At 40.6% G+C, this 22,936-nt stretch overlaps 1 protein-coding gene across 1 annotated transcript in view; it reads left to right on the top strand.

Moving 5' to 3' along the window:
• Nucleotides 1–22,936, top strand: part of fam184aa (family with sequence similarity 184 member Aa) — a 71,673-nt gene that overhangs the window by 7,168 nt on the left and 41,569 nt on the right. Inside the window, exons 2-10 of the mRNA XM_030071507.1 lie at nucleotides 7,743–7,820; nucleotides 9,945–10,079; nucleotides 10,596–10,694; nucleotides 12,358–12,564; nucleotides 13,726–13,899; nucleotides 13,996–14,157; nucleotides 16,815–16,950; nucleotides 20,345–20,526; nucleotides 20,951–21,136. Coding sequence (XP_029927367.1) covers nucleotides 7,743–7,820; nucleotides 9,945–10,079; nucleotides 10,596–10,694; nucleotides 12,358–12,564; nucleotides 13,726–13,899; nucleotides 13,996–14,157; nucleotides 16,815–16,950; nucleotides 20,345–20,526; nucleotides 20,951–21,136 — 1,359 coding nt within the window. The remainder of the gene's footprint in view (nucleotides 1–7,742; nucleotides 7,821–9,944; nucleotides 10,080–10,595; nucleotides 10,695–12,357; nucleotides 12,565–13,725; nucleotides 13,900–13,995; nucleotides 14,158–16,814; nucleotides 16,951–20,344; nucleotides 20,527–20,950; nucleotides 21,137–22,936) is intronic.

The following is a 22,936-nucleotide window of genomic DNA, read 5'->3' as shown; positions in this document are numbered from 1 at the left end:
CATAGAAATTATCAATACCATACTGGTTGTCCATAGGGAGAGCTTTACCTGAACTGATTCCAATTAGACATCTTGGACAGATTCCCAGCAAGTATCCATGAATGTTATAATGATTATTAGGTTATAGTGAAGAGTTATAGTATCCCACACTGATCTGTGTGCCTTTTCTGATGTTTTTCCACCTTGAGAGGGTTATAACTCCAGGGAAAACATCCTGGTGTAATCTTTTGGGTGTTCTAGGAATACAAAAATAATCACATTCCATTGCAAGTTTATTTTTCAGTTCGCTGGTCTCTGTCTTTGAAAGGCTTTGATTATAAAATAGCATTTGTTACTGGTATTTCAGTGACCTGTTTCGAATTTACCGCATCCCATAATCCCAATCTTTTCTTGAAAAATACTTTGGGTTCCTGTCTTCTATCCTAGGTAGACTTTGATTGAACCCAGTTTGGGTCGATTGGTCCACTTTCTGGACAAGGAACACAGATGCCAATGTTTTTCACCGAAAGTATTCCTTACTGGCACCTAGAATTTACTGCAGTTTCTGTTGTTCAGACAAGACTCACCTTTCTGCCACTTAACCACGATGCTGACATTGTTACAAATACAAATTCCACTGTCGTCTTTTCACAGAATTCCCTAGAAATGATGTTTAATCTTTGCACGGGATGTCTGCTGGCATTTTTGCCAGTCCTTCATCAGAACACTTCATGTGTAGTGGGTTGTTTTCCTTCAAATGTGTGGTCTTTACTAACCTTGTCCCCAGGTTTTCTTTACTGTGGGACATTAGAGGGAGAGGGAGGGAATAAGACCCACTCATCGTCCTCTCATTGGTCTCTCCAGTTGTTCATCTGAATCTGAACCGGAGACTTGCCTCAATTAAGAACTGACGTGTGCTTGAATATTGTTTTTTGCCTTCATTCTTATGCTGGAGAAATACATTCTGCAGGGCAGGCAGAATTTGAAATGTCAACCCCAAAATACCATCTGGTAAACAGTGCAATGATGTCCACTGAGAGCTTTGTCTTTACAGAGGCTCAAAGCCCATTCGACATATCTGTTTTTAAAAACACAGCCAGTGCACTGTGGGGTCATGCCAGGTTTTACATCCTGTAATGCAAGGGCAAGTTCACACATACTGTCCTCACAGAAAGTTGAAGGATCATGCCAGTGATTCTGCATGTTTAGCGTAATATCTACAAAATGTTTAGGCATAACGTTTCTGCTAATCTTTTCCCAAAACTACCAGTTTTATATTAGCACTCAGATATTTGTTCTCCTTTTATCTCCTTTTTTCCATTGATTCCACTATGATATAAAAATGAACTTTCAGAGACTTCAAACTTTCTTCAAACCAGTATTCCATCACAGTAATAAAGTTGCTCACATTAGTTTTCCTAAAAGCAGCAGCACTGTTGTGTTTTGAAATAGAATGGAGTGAATCGGGCCCTCCGCTGGAAAATAGTCCCGAGGGAGACATTTGCTTTACACAGCCAATTATTAATTCCATTGTTTATGAAGGGTGAGGGCTTTGTTAGCCATAGAAGCAGAACATTAAAATGTGTGTGTTTCAACCAACAATTGATATTTGAAAATCAAGCAGGATTTGCCACATTGTTTTTTGCAACATAAAATGTGGATGAACTGTAGTAAATGGGCCAAACATTCAGAATCACTGATATGGTCTTTAAACGGTAGTGTTGCTACTACTTGAGCTGTAAAATTGGCATAGCTAATTTGCCGGTGTTTTGACACCAGCTGCCGTTCACACATGACCCTTAAATTAACGTAGCAGGCTTCACGTATTGTAGCAGCTGCAGGCTGTTGTATCGGCCTCGGGTTGTTGTGGTTGGAGCCTTAGGACTGAAAACCTCTCAGTGAAACTCCCAGCTGAGTGGAGAGGAAGGAGATGTGGGCTTTCACTCTCTCCCCCTTTTCCTTTTAACCTGTTTTATCCAGGGATGATATGCTTAATGTGCTCTTTTTCTGCCTCGCTCTGCTTCACATTCATTCCCACACATCCCCACCGGGAGCTGCGCAGTGCAGCCATGACGTTTTGTGACTGTTCTCATCTCTCTATCCTAGTTTTAATAAAAGGACAATATCAGCCTCATATATCAGCTTAAACACAGATATCTTTAATGTGGACAGAGAGAGAGAGAAAGAGAGAGAGAGAGAGGGTGAGAGAGAGTGACTCCTTTTACTCCTTCAGCTCTCTCCTCTCTGTCCCCCTGCTCTGGTGTCTTAGCCTCCCTTCATGGCATAGTCTTAATCATGCTGGTTAATCTGATTACATAACAGTCAGTTTCACTGCTGATCAATCTACGCTCACTTAATGAGATCAGATGCACTGCTACACACACACACACACACACACACACACACACACACACACAGACATTCTCTCTCTCTCTCTCTCTCTCTCTCTCTCTCTCTTGCACATCCATGCAAAATGCTTCTAAGCACACAGAGCTCCAGTTGCACATGGATACACACACATATGGCAGATATACACCACACAAATGGAAATAGATGCAATGCTTGGTGATGCTAAAAAAAAAAAAAAAAAAAAACTAAACACAGCTGTTACAGCTAGCAAATGAAGGCAAATACCACATACTTGTCATGTTGTGGGTTTGAATCTGCATCCTAATCTGTCTTGCTCAGCTTTTTTGTCTGAATACATTGTGCTCTGGCTGCTGATGTGTTTGTTAAAATACTATACTCCAAAAAAAAAAGACCAAGAGAAAAGAAAACAAAGTCGCCAGAAAATTATTTGCACCTGTGTCAATATAGTGCTTGGCCAGGGGAGTAGGAACAAAAAGATTCAGGTACACTAAGTGCTGTTCTGGCTTGGCCTACTGGCAATAGTACATGACTTGAAGCATTTTGTGAATATTTAATTGCTTGAGCTCCCTTAAATTCCCCCTTAAATAACTTCAAAGTTATGGAAAAGATTTTTCTATATCTAGCATGACAGTGTCACATTTTCACTGAAGCTCCATCACACTTCCATTGAGTGAAATGTTCAAAGCCAAGATGCCGTTGTTTTATGGCTGCTGCCTCACATGAAATAGAAAAGACCTACATGCCTTGTGCATCATTTTATACACATTTCCCTGGAATTTAGCAGGACATGTCTTGATCTTTAGAAACCTTAGGATCACCAGAATTTAAATTAAGTTCCGTGGGTTTGAAGACAGCTCAGCTGCTTCCTTGCATTTATAATGATGAACCCACCCTTGGAAGTTGCACTACTGAAGAGTTAAGAGCCACTTTTCAATGCAGCATCAGTCCAATACGTCAAGCAGCTTTTAATCCACCACCCACTGGTTAATTCAGACTTTCACCAAGGGGTCAAGGTCTGCAATACTAGACCTGTGGTGACCCACAAGAAAACAAGTTCATGACACATTTTAGGTCCCAGCACGTGGGGTCACAGACATGAGATAGAGACATTGACAAGCTATGTTTCCATCCAACTGTTAAGCAATTTCCTGCAAATGTTTGAATTGTTGCAAAAAAGAAGAAGAAGAAGAAGAGCTACGCTGCAGCTTTGTAAACATCAGAAAAATTAAAATAGGTTTTGGCAAATTGAGGAGCATTGGGCAAGGTGGCATAGTTGTCGGACCCCAGCTAAGGGGGAAGGACCAGACACTGGCACGTCATGCACTGACTTACTGCTGTTCCCACTTTTTCAGAAATGAGAAAGTTGAGCCTTGTAGTGGTGACAACTAAAATCCACCCCCTCATTTCCATCTACCTATCCATCTATATATCCATTTGTTTATGTAAAACTAGATTTCCTCAAACTGGGGTGGCAGCTGCTGCCCCTTGCCACCCCTTAGATCCATCACTGGAGCATGAAAACTTTTTTTTTTTTTTACAACATGAAGAAGTCTTATCAAATGTTGCTGTTTGCATTCAGCTAGCTCATTATGTCAGAATTTGCAACACATATGAATAGAAACCCAGGTACAGCGACATACAAAGAGACAGATATAAACAGGAGCGAGGTAACCTTATTCCTGGGAGATTATGATGACGCGAGTGAAGAAAGGAGAGAACGAAGACCAAAGGATGAGAGCAAAGGGAGAGGAGCAAGATAAAAGCAGCAGGCACTAACTTCATTAAAATAATAATGTATAATTGAAGGGATGTTTCCGTGGCTGGCTTGCTGCTGGGAATCACAAGCAGACAAACTACCTTAACTGTGAAATCCTCCTCTGTCATCTGAAAGCCTCTGTGCTGCTCGGTAACATCAGCGTTGCACTGGCACATCAAAAGGCGAGTAAAGTTAGATCATCTCTTTATTGTCCGCAGATTTGCCTTCGGCCTCACAAGTTGGTTAAAACACATCACAGTGAAGCACAACACATTTACAAATCACAAATATCAATTTATGAGTAAGATCATCACAAGGAAAACCACCGCTAATATGGACAAAATCAATTCCATATTCATTTTAAGCTCATACACGTTAATTTGATTTTCCTTTCCATTCTATAGATAAAAATTGCACACATTCTGCAACACTCAGCACTTTCTGAAATAGTCCCCACCTGTAGTTCAAAGTCATGTGATTTAATAAGAATCAAGCTCTGTGAGAGATTCACTGGTCAGAACTTATATAATATAGCCTAATAAAGTCTGTCCTTGTTTCATCACAGAGTAAATGCATTACTTAATGCATTATAACCAATACACAACATAGTAGCATCTGTATAACCCACATTACATTTTCTGTACTATACATAATACATTTTTTCACAAACCATGTCTTAATTTCCCATTTAGATCAATCTTCACTTCGTCACATTCCACAATATGACCCTGAATATGTAATATGTACCATTCAGACATCCAAAATACCTGTATTTTCATTTATTTATTTTTTAAGAACTAATACCCCTTTTCCACCAAAGAGGTTCCAGGGCTGGTTCGGAGCCAGTGCCTGACTTAGCACCAGTTCTTTGTTTTTCCACCGCCCAAGCACGGGCCAAACTGGTTCCAAATTGGTTCCAGGCAAGCACCAACTTCGGGCCAGAGAAAGAACCAATGATGCGACCCACCACGTCATTGGTGGGCGGGCTTACAGACCCAAACGGGAACAGCGAACACTATAAACGTATAGCTAAACGTAGTCATCGTTCGTTCCGACCACGAATACGACGGGTAGCCAGCAATAATTACGTTTTTCGCCTCTGGATCGCAATGTAGGCTTGTAAAGACATGAGCAGTATTTGCATCGCTGCAATGGCTCGTCCATTTGTCATCCATGTTTGTTATTGTGATTCTGAGCAAGTGTCTTGCACACCCACGTGATCACGTTTTACGCTGACATCATGACGTGGCTCTGACTTGGCTCTTGGCCAGTGGAAAAGCAAACCGGTTCTTTGTTGGAACCAGTTAAGCACCGGCTCTAGCACCAGCACCAAACTAGCACCCGGTTCTTTTTGGTGGAAAAGGGGCGTAAGTCTCCCTCTCTCTTTGATAGTGTAATCTCCATTCTGTGAGGACATTTGCTGCTTTAACTTCATAAAATGTGCTCCACTATTCTTCCCTTCAGCTCTATAGACAGGCTTTCCTCATATGATGTCATGCATGCACATTTCAACATCTGCACAACTCCCTTCATACTGCATGAAATGACCCATTTTATTGGTGTCCTTTTTCCTGTTTGTGGATGGTTAAACTATGCTTGTCTCTTTTGCACTGTTGCGGTGAACATATTCTCCACTCTTGGAAATCTCATTTGTCGTAGTCGCCTTAATGAAAGATATGGGCGGCTCACTACCGAGAGGATATAGTCTGAGTGCACTAGTTTATTTTGTTGGCATGAGGATGGATTTAGCTTTAATTCTGGCTTTTGTTTGGAATATATTGTCTCCAACTGTCCAAGTGGCAAGCACAGTGCTTTTTTACTCTCCCTGCCACAATGTCATTATCTGGAGTTTCTTTTCCGTGATTAAAAAAAACTCACTTGGCTTTTAAAGTCATGGTAAGCCTAGTTTGAATTGGTTATTTTCTAATTTAGTATTGGTCTTGAGTTCAGTGCTCATCATCCACCAATATTTGAGAGTCCCTTAAAGTCAATAACTGTATTAAAATGGAGTTTTAGAGATTCCATTCCAGGAGGGCTGGGTGGGAGCATCGCCCAGCAAAGAGGAAAATATTTACCTTGGAACTGAAATAGTTACGGGTCTTAGTAGTCCCTCAACAATACATTAGCAAATGATTTAGCTCTAGCACATCAGATTGAGGCATTTTTGCCAATTCTCACCTCAATCTTTGTTAAAATGGTGGATTTCCATCCAGGAACAGCACATAACCCGCAAACAGTCCCTGCAACTTACCACTGTTTGTTGATGCTCGTGGAAAATAGCTGGTGTAGTTGAGGAGTCAGTAGAGGTTTTTTCACGGCAGCCATTTTGACATGAAATAGCAGGGTAAACACAGGTGCTGCTAATGACATTCATTAAGGAAACATTCCGTTTAAGTGAAGCCGAGTCTTTCCTTTGAGCCAGCATGAAAACACCAGGACGCTGTGTTTACCAGCTGTTTCATGTCCAAATGGCTGCTGTGAAAAGGGTCAATTAAATGGAGAGGGAAGGAATAAAAGCTGAGATCGGATCACTCCGCTCTTACATGTGAAATTAGCTTTTAATCCTCAGAAAAACCTCTGGTCTGACTCCAGAGAAACAAGCTGAAAGGCCTCGCTCTGCATAGAAAGACTTCTTCTTCTTATGGTTTCATGTTTTCTATGTTATTTTAAATTACATACTTCACATAAATCCTTTTAAAATAGGTAAAGTGGCTTGTGGCTCCATCAGTCCCTGGCCTGGTGGATAAAAAATATATATATATTTTCCTGCCGTGGAGGTGGAAGAGTTAAAGTGTTAACGTGCTCTGATTTACTCAGTATGGCAGTAGTCTAAGTGCAGACAGCCTTGTAAAGGAAACAAACTGAGGTGTCGGTCATAAGTTTCCCAGGGGAAGCCAGACAGAAGCCCTGAAGAACGAACGCAAGGACGAAAAGACAGACAGGGCGCTCATCAAAACAGATAGATCAAAAAGACAAGCAACACGCCAGCCAGACAGAGGCAACGGCACGACAGACTGTTCAGGACAAAGGCAAACAGACAGACAGAGTTCAGAGGAATGAGAGACAGGCAGTTCAGAGAGAGGACATTTAATATAGACCGAAAACAATTTTAAAAATGGTCGGCTAAAAAAAGACAGAGACAGCAAGACAATTCGGGAAAAAGACAGACAATATGAAAAGATAGGACAGCAATAAATCAGACACAATGAAAGGACATGAGGCAATAAGTTATGTGGGATTCAATTTACTCCGTTTTCTTTTGTGCACCATACCAGAAAGGATCCCAAAGAAATTCATAAGAAGGTATAACGTTTGAGAGAGAAAAAAAAAAAAACGTACAAATTACAAATTATGCTGTATTTTAGTACGGCAGCATGCAATAATGACAGGGATGCTTTACATATAATCTGTTTCTGTGTGAGTAATGATCTCGTTAATTGAAGGAGAAAACCTATTTCTGCTCTGCTCTGTTCTGGTATTTCTATGGACTGAAAGCTTTGTGATGTCCCTCATTTAAAAAAAATATTGATCGCACAATTCCAGCAAAAATCCATTACTGTTAGCGGGCATGGCTAATAAGAAATCTCTTCCTCCTCTTCTCCCTCATCCCCATCCCTGATCTCTTCCCCCTCTCCAGGTAATTTACGCTCTCAATACCAAGAATGACGAACACGAGGAAGAAATTGAGTCTCTGAAAGAAGCCCACGAGGATGAGGTACGAACACTCGAACCACCACACACTTTGTGCACTGATTTCAAAAGATGTCAAAGTGATGTTTTCTGTCTTTGTAGCCAAGAGAAATTTCTAGCTGATGGTTTCAGTGAAGAGATGGAGAAGTTTTAGTGATCCAAAATTATGTTAAGAGGAATAGCATTGATTTCAGTCGAGAACTTTAATATCCCATGATTGAAATGCCATTTTTGGAGTGAATATGGAGTTTTCATTCTCCATCATCTAAATGCTATTATTTTAAGTAGCACTGCTCTGTGTTAAAACAAAATTGAACTTAGTTATAGTTCCCTGGTGTGATATGACTCCTCATGGTGGGGAGATATCCGCATTAGTTGCTCTGTGCTCCCCCGGGCTGCTAATCCACAATAATGGATTTGGATCTCCCCATTCACTTCCATGGCAAAACAGTTCCCAAAATAACACTATAAAAAACAACCACTCTCGGTACCCTTTTTTTTTTTTTTTTTTTTTTTTTTTTTTTGGTGTATAATTCCAATTAGTTATGAGAGAACCTGGTGTAAGGCTCCTGTGTGGAAGCTTCCTGCAGATGCTTCCTGACGGATCTACTTTGCAATTCAAATAGGAAAATAACACCAAGAAAATAAAGACAAGAGCCATTGCTTTTCCACAGAAATGCACGGTTAACACAGCGTCTGTGGCAGGGTAAATAATGACAAGTACACATGCATCTGGTCACATCTTTTTCAAAGTGAAGACAATTTGTTAGCTAAAAATAGAGTTGACTCAGAATGAAAACCTTTATTAAAAGAATACTGACAACCTATAGAGTTTATATAGTCAGTGCAATATATAGTGTACTTCTTTGTGCTTGGTCATTTGTCTTTTTGCTGTGCATCATGGAAAAAATAGACTCTTATTGGAGGGCCTTTTTAGCTTAGTAACACCACTTGCCTTGACTGTTGAGCTCACTCACTTCATGGATTTTGCCATTGGGAGGCACTTCAGCCTGGCACAGATTTAAGCCAAGTTCACACTAATCTGGAGAAATTCAAAAACAAATTATTATTTCTCCATTTTGCCCTTCCATCCATGTTTTAATGGTGTTTTCATCCACCAAAAACAGAGCTTTTTGAAAGCTGAAGTGGATAAATTAGATTTTTTTTTTTTTTTTTTTTATGGCCTACGTGTGATTGTCATGTGATCCCGGCTGGGCCCATCTTAGATTTCCTGTGCATTTTCAGCATTTTGGTCTGAATGGCCAACTTTTTCAAAAACTGTGAAAACACTAAGAGTGGACAAAAAAGCAATTCGAGCTGAAAACGCCATTTTCAGATTTCTCTGGATTAGTGTGGACATGGCCTCAGGCAACAATGATTGAGGAGGAGGAGGAGGGAAAAAAGGGCTGAATAGAGCACCTTGGCTGGCCCATGTGAGTTGGTATTGGTTTATATAATCACATCTCAAAATGTCTCCACAAACCACACAGTAGTTTCAGGACTGTTGTGAATAGGGTCTAAAATCCTGAAGTGTAGGTTTACGCCCTGTTTCAGATTTTTGTCTGCAGTGCTGTTTTCAGTGGGCAGTGTTAGTGTCCCATGGTCTAAATGTTGATTTCAGCAGCATAATTGACTTCTCTCCCTCGCCAAGAAACATGTCCTGAGGGCAGCGCTGCTGTGCTGGCATGATTTGTTTGCATTTGTCTGCATTTTTCTCTTTTGTTCTCGTTTGAACTTCATTTGTTGTGTGTGTATGCTCTGCTGTATTCTCACATGGAAATGACCTACATACTGTTATGAATTTGAATAAATTAAATTATTTTATATAATGTCACAGAATTAAATCAGTGGTCACCCATATAAATTTGAGAACACTGCATGCATTGTGGCTTTAAAAAAAATGCCTGGGCATGTAATCTCAGAATTTGTCAAATCTTCTTTTATATGACCAAAATATAAGTTGACTTTGGAAAAAATAGTTTCTTTGTCTGAGTTGTCAAAATGTCCCTCTGCTTGTCCACATATTATATTTATCTGTTTCAGTTCCTGGCTTATTGGCCTGTTTGACCCCCAAAATCAATTTACTAGTGTGAAATGATTTTTACAGCTTCGTTCTAGATGGTGTATTTTTTTCCCTCCTACTGCTTAGGTGCAACACATTGTGACAGAAACCAGAGACAAGATCATGCAGTACAAAAGCAAGATGGCAGACGAGGCGGACCTGAGGCGACGGCTGGCCAGTCTTGAGGAATCTGTCGAGCTGCACGAGCACATGAAGAGACAGGTCACTCAACTGCCCGCCGTGCTCCAGAGCTGCATTTAGCTGGCTCGGCTTGTGTTTAATGTGGTTTAGCTTGGTTTAATTTAGTCTAGTTAAGTGGACAGATGGACAAAAAACCTGTTAGGCTGTCTCTGTAGAGGACCACCGGGGCCCTGTGGCTAAGATAATGTAATGATTGTAGGTAATTTATAGAAAAATCTTCCCACATTTTGACTTGTTATTGCATTATCCAGTTACTTTACTGATCAGTTGCTAGTGTCCCTGTGCAGGTTCTTAATATGTGTGTTTTGTATAATGTAATAATATAATATAATATAATGCTGAGCGGAATGTAATATAAAGGTAATGTAATTGCTCTGCATTAGACAGGGCTGAGTTGAACTGAATAAACTCAAATGAGATGAGAGTAATTTAGCGTTATACACTGTAATGGAATTCCATGAAATTGCAGCTGTAATGATGTGTAATGCAGTGCAGCTGTTGTAATTGTGTTGTAACGTAATGCTGTGTGACGTTCAGGCGCTGGCAGAGTTTGAGATGTACAGACAGAGAATGGAGGACTCCCAGCTCTGCACTGAGGCCCAGCACACACAGAGAGTGGTTTCCATGAGCAGAGAGGTAAGACCACACACACACACACACACACACACATAATATAAATGTCTAATCAAAATGGAGTAGTAATAGAATAGGATATGCTGTTTTCTACTGGTGAGGTGGCGATACAGTGTGACTTCCAGGTCCAATTTTACACTGGTGAAAATGTAACACACAACAGTCATTGGAGTAATATGCAAAAATGGAATAGGACAACATTCACGATGATATTGCTTTCATACATTTTCCAGTCAAGCAATAAACAAAAATAAAAGTTTTGCTTTTAATTTCAGAGCTTTTTTAGTTTGGCCTGTTCCTTCTCTCCAAGCTGGAGTGATGCTGTTGGCATTATGAGGCAACAGTTGCCTCCACCATTGAGGCACGATTTAAGACAGGGTGTTATGTGATCACCCCTGTCATTTTGTCTGTCCAAAGGTTGGTCATGTGACAGGGAAGAAATGATCACGTTTTCGGGACAGTCAGCCTCAAGGAGGCAGTGGCCGAGGCTTTCCGCAAACAGGGCTCTTGTTTCCAGACAAATCTAGAAGGGAGAGTGGTCATGGATCAAAGTGGCACTGACCAGCCTGTGGTACTAATTGTCCAAATGGGCATGTCCTCTTACAGCAGCTTTGGCACAAGGGGGTGGGGCTAAGCACAAACCAGGCTGTAGCTTCCATATGCCTACATGTAACACCATGGAGCCCAGTGAGGATGTTGGGCTCAGGCCAATGAAGAAGTGATTCATTTTTCAGGGCAGTGGGCTAAACTGTCTCAGCCAGCTGATCTTGTGAACTCATTTTGATTCAAGTTTGACTCATGGAACCATTTGGCCGTGGTCCAAATGAAGCATTTGACTGGAAACCAAAAACTGGTCAGACTGATCAGCATCCTTTGAAGGAGTACACGTGTGGTTCAGGTGATGACAACAGCAAAAAGCTACCATGCACTGAATTAGAAAACAGAAACAACAGGACATCAGTGTAGATTTTCCTTACAAAAATGCAATATGCAAATGAAAATGCATAGCAATATCCTTATCCTTTCATTGGAACTGTGTGGTGTTGTGCTGTATGAGGTTTGTATGTATGTATGTCTGTATGAGTTTGACTGGACAGGTAGCTAATGATTGATAGATGGTTGATCCTATACATTATGTTTTTCTTTTCTTCTTCTTCTCTTCTTGGGGGAGGGGTGTTATTGTCTAATGTCCCCACCTGGTTGCCATCTATTGCACACTTGAATTGCCAGGAAGGGATCCCCTCTCTCTTTGGTCCTCCTCAGTTTTCCCATATTTCATCTGTGGGGTTTTGGGGAGATTTGCCTTATGTTTCATTTGTTGGGCCTGTAAAGTCTTTTGAGACTGTAAACAGTGATTTGGGGCTCTGATAAACTTGAACTTGGATTAGATTATACTTATCTTCAGCTTTTCTCTGAAATTTATTCGCTGACCTCTTGATATAACAGTTGCTTTGGTATTTAATTTTCCAATTTGTACAGGACTTGTGAGCCTGTGAGCATTTGACTAAGCACTGAGATGAAACTAAAAAACACGAATAAACGATAACAGTATAATGTTACCTTGTCAACAGGTGCAGAGATGCAGAGGAGAATTTTAGCCGGGCACAGATTGATATGGAGTTGGTACTAGCACTTGTATGAGATTATAATAGAATATGTTCAACAGGTAGAGGAGATGCGTCGGGATTTTGAGGAGAAGCTGCGGGCGTTCGGCCAGGCCCAAGCCCAGTTTGAGGCAGAGAAGCGGCGAGCACTGGAGGAGCTGAGGGCCAGCCACCGCCTCGAGGTGGAGGAGCTCCTCAGCAACCAGCAGAACCAGAGCGCCAGCTCCACCGAAGACCAGGAGAAACTGGCCGAGCTCCATAGACAAGAGGTGGGCTCAGAGAGAGCGAGCTTTGAGTCCATTACTGATCTTTTTGGATTGAGTCTATGTGGAGAAGTCAGAGTTTCTGGGTGGAACACTGATTCTTGGAATTCTCTGAAATCTTTAGTATGAAAATGGACAAATTTTGACATGTTTTGGTGTCTCGGATGGCTAATGTGTACACCATGCAACTAGTGTCTGTTAAAGAGAGAGAATAAGTTGACATACTGGGCATGCATGTTGTGAAGAAACCTTACCCTGCTCTGCCTCTGATTGGGTAACCCTAACCCTCACCCGACCCAAGCCCCAACCTAACCGAAAGCAACGATTCCTAGCCAATTGGAGGTGGATAGAGCAGGGTATGCACGTTCAGTATGTCAATTTAGTCACACCCGTGGAAGAATTGAGTGTAGTCCATTTATTGCATATCATCCACTTCTCTTGTTCCCACTGTTGCTGCTTCTCTCTGCCATTCATCTCCCATTATTTAAAGATATTGAGCATTGGCAACATGTTGGTTTTTGGCAGTTTCAATCCAAAAACTTCAGCATTGACCTTCAAAAAAACACATTTGTCCAACTATTTCTTCATATTTAACAATAAGACAAAGTGTGGTGGTGTACATTATTGTTTTTGGTTGGATATTATTACCTTCATCAGTGGAAGTGGACAGGGGTTATGTTTTCGCCCCATTCCATTTGTGTGGTAGTTTGTTTATTCGTAAGCATGATAGCACCAGATTTGTATAAAAAGTTGTGGAAAGGTTGGTCATGCGCCAAAGAACTGATTAACTTTTCATATTGTTTGGCCAAAATGGGGCGTGGCAGTGGGCGTGGCTTCTCATAAGAGGAAAGGTTAGTCATGCAGTGACAAAGAAATGTTTCACTTTTTACATCGACTGGCCAAAGGGGTGTTACAGTGGATGTGATTAACCATTGGTGAATACTAGACATGTGGAACTGGCATGTCTTGAAGTGTGTGCTCTGCTGAGTACTTTCTACTATATATTGTTTTTAATCATTTTTGATCTGAACTGACCATTTGAATGATCCTTTGTGTGCTAAATCTGTTTTATTTGAATTTTAGTGACTTCTGGACAACAGGATTCCATTCAAAATACAGGAGATTAAGCAAGCCTGGCTATCCATCTATCTGTCTTTATCTCCACAGGTGGAGGCACTGATGGAGAGGGTGGAGGAGCTGACGAAGGATAAGGTCCGTCTGGTGGAGGAGTACGAAGCCAAGCTGGCCAAAGCGCAGGAGTATTATGAGAGAGAGCTCGAGGCCATGAGGCGAACACATCAACTCACCGCCGAGAACCTGCTGGCCTGGAAACGGACTGAGGTCCAACCACTGAGCATCACAGACAGACATTACAGTAAAACCTCCATCAAACTCCTCTATCAAATATTGAATTTTTTTTTTTATTTCCATGCTAAGGTTGAGCTTCGTAAGGAGTTCCAGGCTCAGGAAGCTGCCCTGCAGCGCTCACTGTCCAAACTGAGGTCTGAGCTGCAGAAAGCCCAGGAGGAAGCCAGAGAGAACCGAGACAAGACCAACAGACTGCAGACATCACTGACTAATGCTGAGGGAACCATCAAGGTAAGGCCAAGTCTCACATAGGTATTAGGGTCTAAAATGAATCTAAATGTTGTAGTCTAAAAATCTATTTCATGTATTGAAAAAAAAAACTTGAGGTTTCCAACATGTAAAACTAATATCATCAAAATAAATCTTTACATTTTTGCCTCAGTTATACCAACTGTAACACAATGCAAATCTAACTTAGGAAGAATATCTGCAGCCTGCTTATGAATGCAGATATACGGGAAGTGGGGGCTCACACAACTCAGAGTGACCCAGCGTTATCCAAGCTACAGGGAGATATGAAATTACCCATTAAATCTCAAAAATTGAACTGCTCTAATCCACCACAATCAGTCTCCCACAATTAAAAACAACTTGTGGAAAAATCCAGTTCACACAGGAATCATCACAGACTGCTTGGGAGTGCAGATACAATGGAACACTAAACATTTGACCCAAATTGAAAATGTTGTACTAATAGTAATAATCATAATAAAAAGTTCTTCATATGTACATCACGATAGGCCAACCTTCACTGCGTATATGTTATGAAAGAATCAGAATTCTGATTTTAAAAGGATACACTTGAGGAACATGGGATCACAGATGTCAGATTTTTCTTTTCTGGTGTTTTTTTTTTTTTTTTTCTTTTTGTTTTAAACTGTGTATATTTTGATCTCTTTAGGGCACCACATAAGCCATTCTGGAGTTTTTTTGGTCTTCCTCATACATTCTCTTTTCTTTTAAATTACCTTTTGTTTTATGTAATGTTATTGTTTGAAATCATGCTAATAAAAATACAGTTCGTCAGGAAGTTTGCAGTATAAAACAGGCAGTGGGTCACGCACAGTAGGTCAGTCTAACAAGCAAAGGTACAAAATTTCCAGGCTAAAGAGAAGTAGCTGAACTCACAGGAATCTGGGGATGCACCAGGCAAACCACAAGAATGCTCCATCTGGCAGAGGAAGGTACATACACTGAGCAGACTAATGAGAAACAAGGGGCAGCTGGCCGGGTGGCAAGAAGACAAGCTGCTGATTGGCTGACAGGAGGCAGGTGAAGGAAGGAAACTCAATGGGCACGGCAGGGACTGAGAGACCTGGGGGGGAAACAAAGGGGAAAGTGCATTTACAAGAAGATTCAAAACTGCTTACATAAGCTTGAAATGCCTTTTATAAAACAAAGTCCATGTGTTGTCTTTTTCTAAAAGCCAAACCATACAGGGCATATCACACAAATCCCAGTCTTGTCTTAGTCTTACTGATTTGTGTTGTTTTGTTTAGTTCTATCACATGATAATGCAAACCAATGCAACTGAATTAGGTTTGTGTGGTCTGTCTGGTTGCACAGGCATGATAGGTTTTAAAGGGATAGTTCACCCGTTTCGAAAATGTGCTATTTTGAGAATGCAGAATATGTAAATCATGTAACATGTAAATGCATATGTAAATCAGGAAATCAATGTAGGACTGTATATTAGCAAGCCTGGCAGCCTGGCAGGCTTTAATGTGAGGATATTCACAATTATCTTGGTTTACGATTGTCCCAATAATGGAAATTCACCACAATCAACTTTTTGTGTTTGTAATTTTATTTTTATTTTTTTTCTTTGCATCACAATTTGCAATAGAATTCTATCATCCTAGATCAGATACAGGATTAGATACTGGAAATGCAGAAATTATTGGATTTTTCTGGATGTTGATAACAAAACATTTATAAACAGTAAGCAAATCTGTCATCTGTGTGGATTCTGTCAGTAAAAAGTGATGTTAAACCTATTTTTAGTGGATTAAAGTGGCTATTTTTCAAAGTGTTAGCTGGGGGGAAGCCCAGCTCAATGGCAGGAGGCTAACAGTTAGCATTCGGAGCATCTAGCCAGTATCCAGCACTCAGTAACAATGACAGGAAGATAGCACCACTACTGTCCTATACCAGCTACGGGGCAAGTGGAATTACATTAAATTTCTCAACTTGGGTGAATTATCCCTTTAAAATAGGCTACTCTTCTCTTTCCAAACCACTCTGGTACTACATGCTCATTACTGTGATGTTTTTTTTGTTTTTTGTCTTTATCTTAACTGCGAGACAGTCATTACTCTTATTTAAGCAACTTATCATGTGGTTTGCAGCTGCCTTTTATTTTATTTCATTTCACATTGCAAAGTGAGTCAGAGTGTGAAATACCTAAAAGCAGGCAAACAGCATAACACTCAGTTACAGCTACCATCTCCATGTGGATGACATTTCAAAAGAAAATCAGCGTGGTGTGTTGTATCTCAGAGGACAGGCAGCCACAGCTTAATGGCTGCTTGTAATGGTTGTGATTATGCTGTTCAGTTTGGGTAGGAAAAGGAGCTCAATTGGGCGAGACACACTTGCTGAAAACAAAGACAAATTAAAAAGCCTTGAGGAGAAAACTGTTTTTTGCAAGTAATTCGAAATGGTGGAAAATCCAATATGGCAAGCAAGTGATTGTCCTCGGGGCAAATTTGCAGAGCGAGGATAGCTGGACGTTCACCAAATGTCACGTCGGTCCAAGTTGTGGTGTGGGAGATACGAATGAGCGGTTGTTAAAATTTGGGATTTTGACCTGAAATTGTGCATACACGCGTGTGTGTGTGTGTGTGTGTGTGTGTGTGTGTGTGTGTGTGTGTGTGTGTCTGTTCCAGAACCTTCATAAGCAGCTGGAGGAAGCCATCCAGGATGGAGAGATCTGGGTGATGCAGCTAAAGGACACAGAGTACGAACTGGAAGGCAGCAGGGATCGAGTACAGCAGCAGGCAAATGAAATACTCCTCAAAGCCAGTAAGATATGCCTCCTCTTTGTCTTTTTAATTATTGTACTATACAATACTAACCACATATAAACACTAGAACACTCTTAAGGCATTTGCTTTGACTGATTACATATTTGTCGTAGAGTTGATGACACTAGATATCTATGGGAACACCTTAACCTGAACTGATTCCAACGCCTGGGTTTAAATGGGCTTTTAATGTGCCATGGTGCACTAAAACACAGAATGTTTGTTGTGTTTGTGGTCCAAAAATATTGGCATCAGTATAAGCCTTCAAAAAAAACTATATGCTTGAGCGCAGTTTATCTGAGGTGTAGCCTAAAAACTGAAGTTAATATTTAAAATCGAGGGAGTACCCACACATTTAATCTTTCTCCCTGTAAGCTTTACTTGTCCAACATTTCAACCCAGAGAGGGCTTCAGATTAATGTGCTTGAGTAAAGCAGACTTATGTACTTATTCCTTCCCTTTCTTCCCTGAAATGCATTTGAAGCTACCCTCTGCCAAATGTCTGAATCGTAAACAGAAAATAAGTTAGAATCTGATGTTTGCAAACTGTTTTCATGGTGAATCTTACCAGATTCCAGTCCTCTTCAACAGTATATCTATTTTCTTTCTTGTCATTGTTTTGAATGTATTTACAACACTATTAACCTTTTCCATCACCAAATCAGGATTTTTTTCAGGATCTTGAGCTTATACACTTGCATCCAAGACATCAGTTATTTCAATGAATTTTATTATCCTGTGCACCTCCTTACAAAACACAAAGGTCTGTGTTAATTCATTAATTATGTGGGGTTGCCAGTTATTCCTTAGTGAATAGGGTAATGGATTAAATTTTGTGTACATGCTTCCAAACTCCAGTGAAATGGTTAAATAAGAGCAGGAAACTGGTTTTCAGTGTGTAACATGCATTTTTAGGCCTTTTTGTATACATGTTGTTGTTAGTATTAGTGATTTTGAATGTGGTCATTGTCACATTCAGATGGCTGTATGAATGAAACTGAATGAAACTATGATTCAGACTGATAGGAAGGCCAAACCGCCTTTGTCTTGTTAAAGTGCTAAAACATCAACGCAGACAGCAGATAGATCCATACTGGGTCTAGATAGTGCACTAGGCCTCATTTTAAAAATAGCTGTAAACAGTCACAAAGAGGATTGGGAGCAGATTTTGGGGATTTAAAAATGTGTAAAAACGTGGCTTGAGGACCTTTCTAGTCTCTGTCTAAAACTAAATTTTAACTGCACTGGCATTTAAATGTCAGGTGGAAAGCATTCCTCACTCCCTGCGGGATGAATTTAAAGCTGTGTTAAATTGTGGCTTGATGCCCTGTGTAGACACATCTAGATCCATTTTTTATCTGCTTTGGGACTGTAGTGCCAGGTGGAAATGAGGCCATTGATTCACCTTCAAACTGCAGCAGCTTTTGTTGCTATTCTGAGCCTTTAGGCCAGCCAAGTAGCACAGTTGGGAACCAAAGTGCAGTTTCTGCTTTGCCTAGTGTTTCACCTCTGAAAGATGAATATTTCAGAGGTAAAAAGCCAACAGAGAGGAGAAACAGCTTTGTGTTTTATTGTGTTCTACCTTAACTAAGCACTTCTATCATCACTGGTCGATTGATTTTAAAAGGCTTTTTGTAACCATTTAAGACTTATTCAACATCATACATTCCCTGTCTGTACTTAGACTCACCTTTTCTGTCTAAGAATGGCTTAGCTGGGACTAATGCCAACATCACATCATCACAGTCAGCCTGGAAAATGGACTGAGCAGGAACGGGTCAGTGCAGATTACGTGTTAAGATTAGGGCATTCATGACGGTTGAATTTAAGTCGTCATCCACTACTCCTAAAAATAGTTGCCTGGTCAGCTATCTGGGGGTTTGATGAGTTTGATGTTGATGCCATTTGACCACACAACAGCCTACAGAGCACTTTATTTCACACTCTATCACCCTAAAAATGACTGTACAACTAAAACCCCAGAACCCCAGATAGTGTATATTTGCTGAATAAGGAAACATCCACTTTGTTTATATCCAAAGCTCTCAGTAGCGTACATGTGCATTAGGATTACGTGTTCAAACTCTTGGAAATAAAAGATTGTATTTGAATCTCAATTGTCAACACTCACCAGTAAACATGAATGTCCACAGGTTACATAAAGCTTATTGAGATACATACATTTGTGTGCTTCTCCTGCCTGTTTCAAACACATTTCCGCTACATTAAGCCTTTCAGTGTAGACTACAAACTGAGGCATCTTTCCAGCTACCGTTGAGGTCGCCTTTTTGCTTTCTTTTAATTGTCGTGTTTCATCTTCCATGCTGAGCCAAGCTGCAGTGGGAGTCAAAATAATAGTTGCCTCAGGTGAATAACTGTATGCCTTTTACTGTACCAGTTTGATCAGGTTTGCTCAGCGCTGTCACACATATCTGAGCCCAAGTGGAAGTATCCTGATATTTGCCCAAAGGAAGTCGTGTTAGATGCAATTTTAGACCAAAATAGTACAGCTGCCCTCATATATCTTATAAATCTTGTCCTCCTCTGTAAATATTATTGTTATTCAGCATTCTTAAGAGCAAATGATGCACCTGGTGCTTTTATTTCATGCATCCCAGGTGTAAAACAGTAATCTGCACTTCAGCAGTGTCTATACTTAGCTGTTACCAGCAGCTAGTATAAGTCACGCTGTCATAAGGTCAGCTGTGCAATAGGTCGGTGCATTTATCCGTCCCAAGAATTAGAAACTTTCTACTGAGCATGTACCGTAGGACATATCTATAAAGTCTGTGTGAGCAGCATTCCTGCATAATTATGAGTGTAGCTTGGTTGATAACGCACTGGTTTGATTCCCAGGTTCAATGCCAGTATGAATCAGATGTGTTTTTGATCAGGGCTTGAGGTTATGAGGCGTTTCCTAAAACTGTCTAAGCTAAAGTCCTGAAAATGGTAATAGATCTATGATTACTCCTGCCCACTCGTGGATGGCTCAGTGCATCTTAATAAACTCAAACTCATACAAGAGTCACTGCATGTAACGTTATTTTGGAAGTGTGTGCCTGTTGATTTATTTTTGTATTTCTAAGCTATTTGCCACCATAGCCACTATGAATAAAAGTGATATTTGTTGCAATATCATCCCACACTCTAAGCTTATCTCTTGCAGCAGGGGTTTATCTTCAGCAGTGGGGGTTCACGGGTGTTGGTAGCAGACAATGCATTGATAAACTTTTAAAATAACCAAGCTGGTGTCATCCTCGCCCCTATCCGTAGGGCTAATCCCTGCTAAGTTCCTGTGGTCTGGTGAGTTGTTTGGCAGCTGCTGTTTTTGTGCAAGTGAGAGTAAGAAATAGTTTTTACAATATAGTTGTATGTGCTTTGGCTGTTCCCAGGTCAGATAGGCTCCTTGCAGGCCACACAGATGTCCCATGAGGCAACCATCAGAGACCTGGACCAGGAGCAAAGCCGGTTAAAGGAGAAGATCCACAGGCTGGAGGAGGAAAGAGAAGCTCTGCTGAACCAGAGCCAAGCCACTGATGAAAAGCACAAACAACAAGTACTACAACTAGAACAGGTACTTCTACTGACTGACTACTGGTATTACCACTGCTACTGATACTGATAACACTCCCACTATTACCATCCGAAACAGTGGTTCTTATTGTCTGAATGGGTCTATTCCAAACAGATGCTTGGACTTCCATCAAATTAGGTGGAAAGGCTGGTCACGGGCTAAGGGTTTCTCAAAAGCCCATACCCACCTCTGGTTGTGCTCTTTATTTCAGATTCTGGGCTGGAGGTATTTACTCTATTGACTTTCTGTAACAACTGATCAAAAAAGGGGATACGTGACTGATGAAGGACAATGCAGGAATTTCCACACTTTCTGTCTCCCTTTCAGTACTTTCTCCCTTTGACTTTCCTGTAACCTGCCTTTTGGTCCTGGTCCAGTGCTTAGAAAATAGCGGTCATGGAAATATGTATTTTCCTTTGCCTAGTCTCTGCGTGAGGAGCACCAGGGCTATGAGAAGGAGCTCTGTAGACTGAGGGCACACTATGACGAGGAGGCGCTTCGCTTCAAGGAGGCGCAGGTCAGAGCTCTGCAGGACATGGAGGAGAAGCACAAGGCCATGAGGGAGGAGGCCCTGCAGGAGAAAGAGGAGGAGAAGAAGCTCCTCATGGCGGTGAGTAAACTCTTGTGAGGGGAATCAGGGAGTAAAAGATGAGGAGAAAAAGCTGCTGATGAAGGGGAGCAGTTTCTGGTGATGGGGTAATAACTAAGATTTTTACTTCTCCATTACAGAAGATGACTCGATTATACAGTATCTGCAGGGAGTTCATAGGCTTATTGATCAATACAAAGGACTGAATGATGATTACTAGGCCAGCTGCTGCGATTTCTGCCTGTCAGAAATCCGAGCACAGTACTTTGTTGTGGTATGCAGTGTTTCCTTTTATTTCCCCACTGGCCACTTTCATATTAATAAGTGGTACAGTTAGGAATTTGGTTGTCCAACTTTAATGAAACCATTCACGACACACAGAACATTCCCGATAGATGGAATTTTCTCCACACATGGAACATCCTGGGTCCACACAATATTCCCAGTACATGAAAAATTCTCAGTACACGGGACATTCTCAATACATGGAACATTCCAATTGTTGAAACATTCTCATACATGGGACATTCTTTATTTATGAATTGTTGTATATATAGAACATTCTCAATACATGGAACGTACGATACTCGGGGCATTCTTGATACATTGATAATTCTGAATACATGGAACTGTTTTGAAATGTCTTCGATATGTGGAGTGCTTTTGATACATTAATCGTTTTCAGAACATTTGTGAAACGTTCTTGGTGCATGGTATCTAGCATATATGTAGTATGTAATATGTAGGGGAAATATGTGTCCAGTGTCAATACAAAAATTTGGCCTAAACAAGAATGATTTAGTTATATGTCTAATAAAAGTTTGAGTCCCTGTTTTTATTCTTGTGTAATTTGAAACTGAAATGACATGCTTGTTGGATCTGTAGATTCTTTTAGATCAAACTTGCCTCAGCGACAGTTTAATTCATGCTTCAGCTTTTAAACATACTGTGATGGTAATATTTTTCTGTCCTACCCTGTGGCTGCTTCTTACATTTAAATAATCTTGTGTAAAGCCTGCTGTAATTCTCTGTCTGCAAATAATTTCAAACTCAAGAAGAGTTATCTGAAAATGTTCACCTTTTATTGATACATGACGGTGTTTTAAGAAATTGGCTCTTAACCAAGTAAAACTAGATAGCTAGATAGATCTACTCATATAGCATACATTCACTCTCTTTAGTTTGTTGCTCGATTTCTATTTCTCTTTACTTTTCTTCTTCTTTTTCAGAGTGTATACCCAAAACTGCCTGAATTTTCAGTCATACCTTGTGACTTAATCCTTACACAGCAAATTTGAAAAGACCTGTGTTATCCCTCTCACAAACTGATAAGTTTGGCCTGATGGTGGCTCTGCTGGGAAGGTCATGCAGTTACCAAAAATCAATAGTGTTCTTTCCATAGGGCATAGTAAATTTGAAAAGATTGGAGTAAAAGATGTTGGGGTTATCATGTTCCCAGCCGGGATTTGCGGCTGCTGATGTGGCGGCTTTGTGGGCGAATCTATAAGATCCCCAACCTGTCATTTTGAGGATATAATTACATACACAGCCACACATTAATGTCATGGTGTTACTCACAGGTTTTTGTGTCGCTTAACTCTGTTTCTGCAAGCATCAAGATCAAATTAAACTGCCTTTTTCAGAGCAAACAGCCGTGGTTGTTGGAGAAATATGTATCTCCAAGAAATGAAACTCCTTCAGCCGACTGCACACATTTAATTAGGTCAGCATTAAGACTTAAGATATAAAAACAACATCTCTCTTTGAATGTTTTCCCACTGCTTCTGTCTCTCATCCTTTCAATTTCTGTCTATGCTCAAT

The sequence above is a fragment of the Myripristis murdjan genome, chromosome 2, assembly GCF_902150065.1.
Source record: "Myripristis murdjan chromosome 2, fMyrMur1.1, whole genome shotgun sequence".
NCBI lineage: Eukaryota > Metazoa > Chordata > Actinopteri > Holocentriformes > Holocentridae > Myripristis > Myripristis murdjan.
The sequence above is the reverse complement of the archived record's forward strand: the minus strand, read 5'-3'. Positions and strand labels throughout refer to the sequence as shown.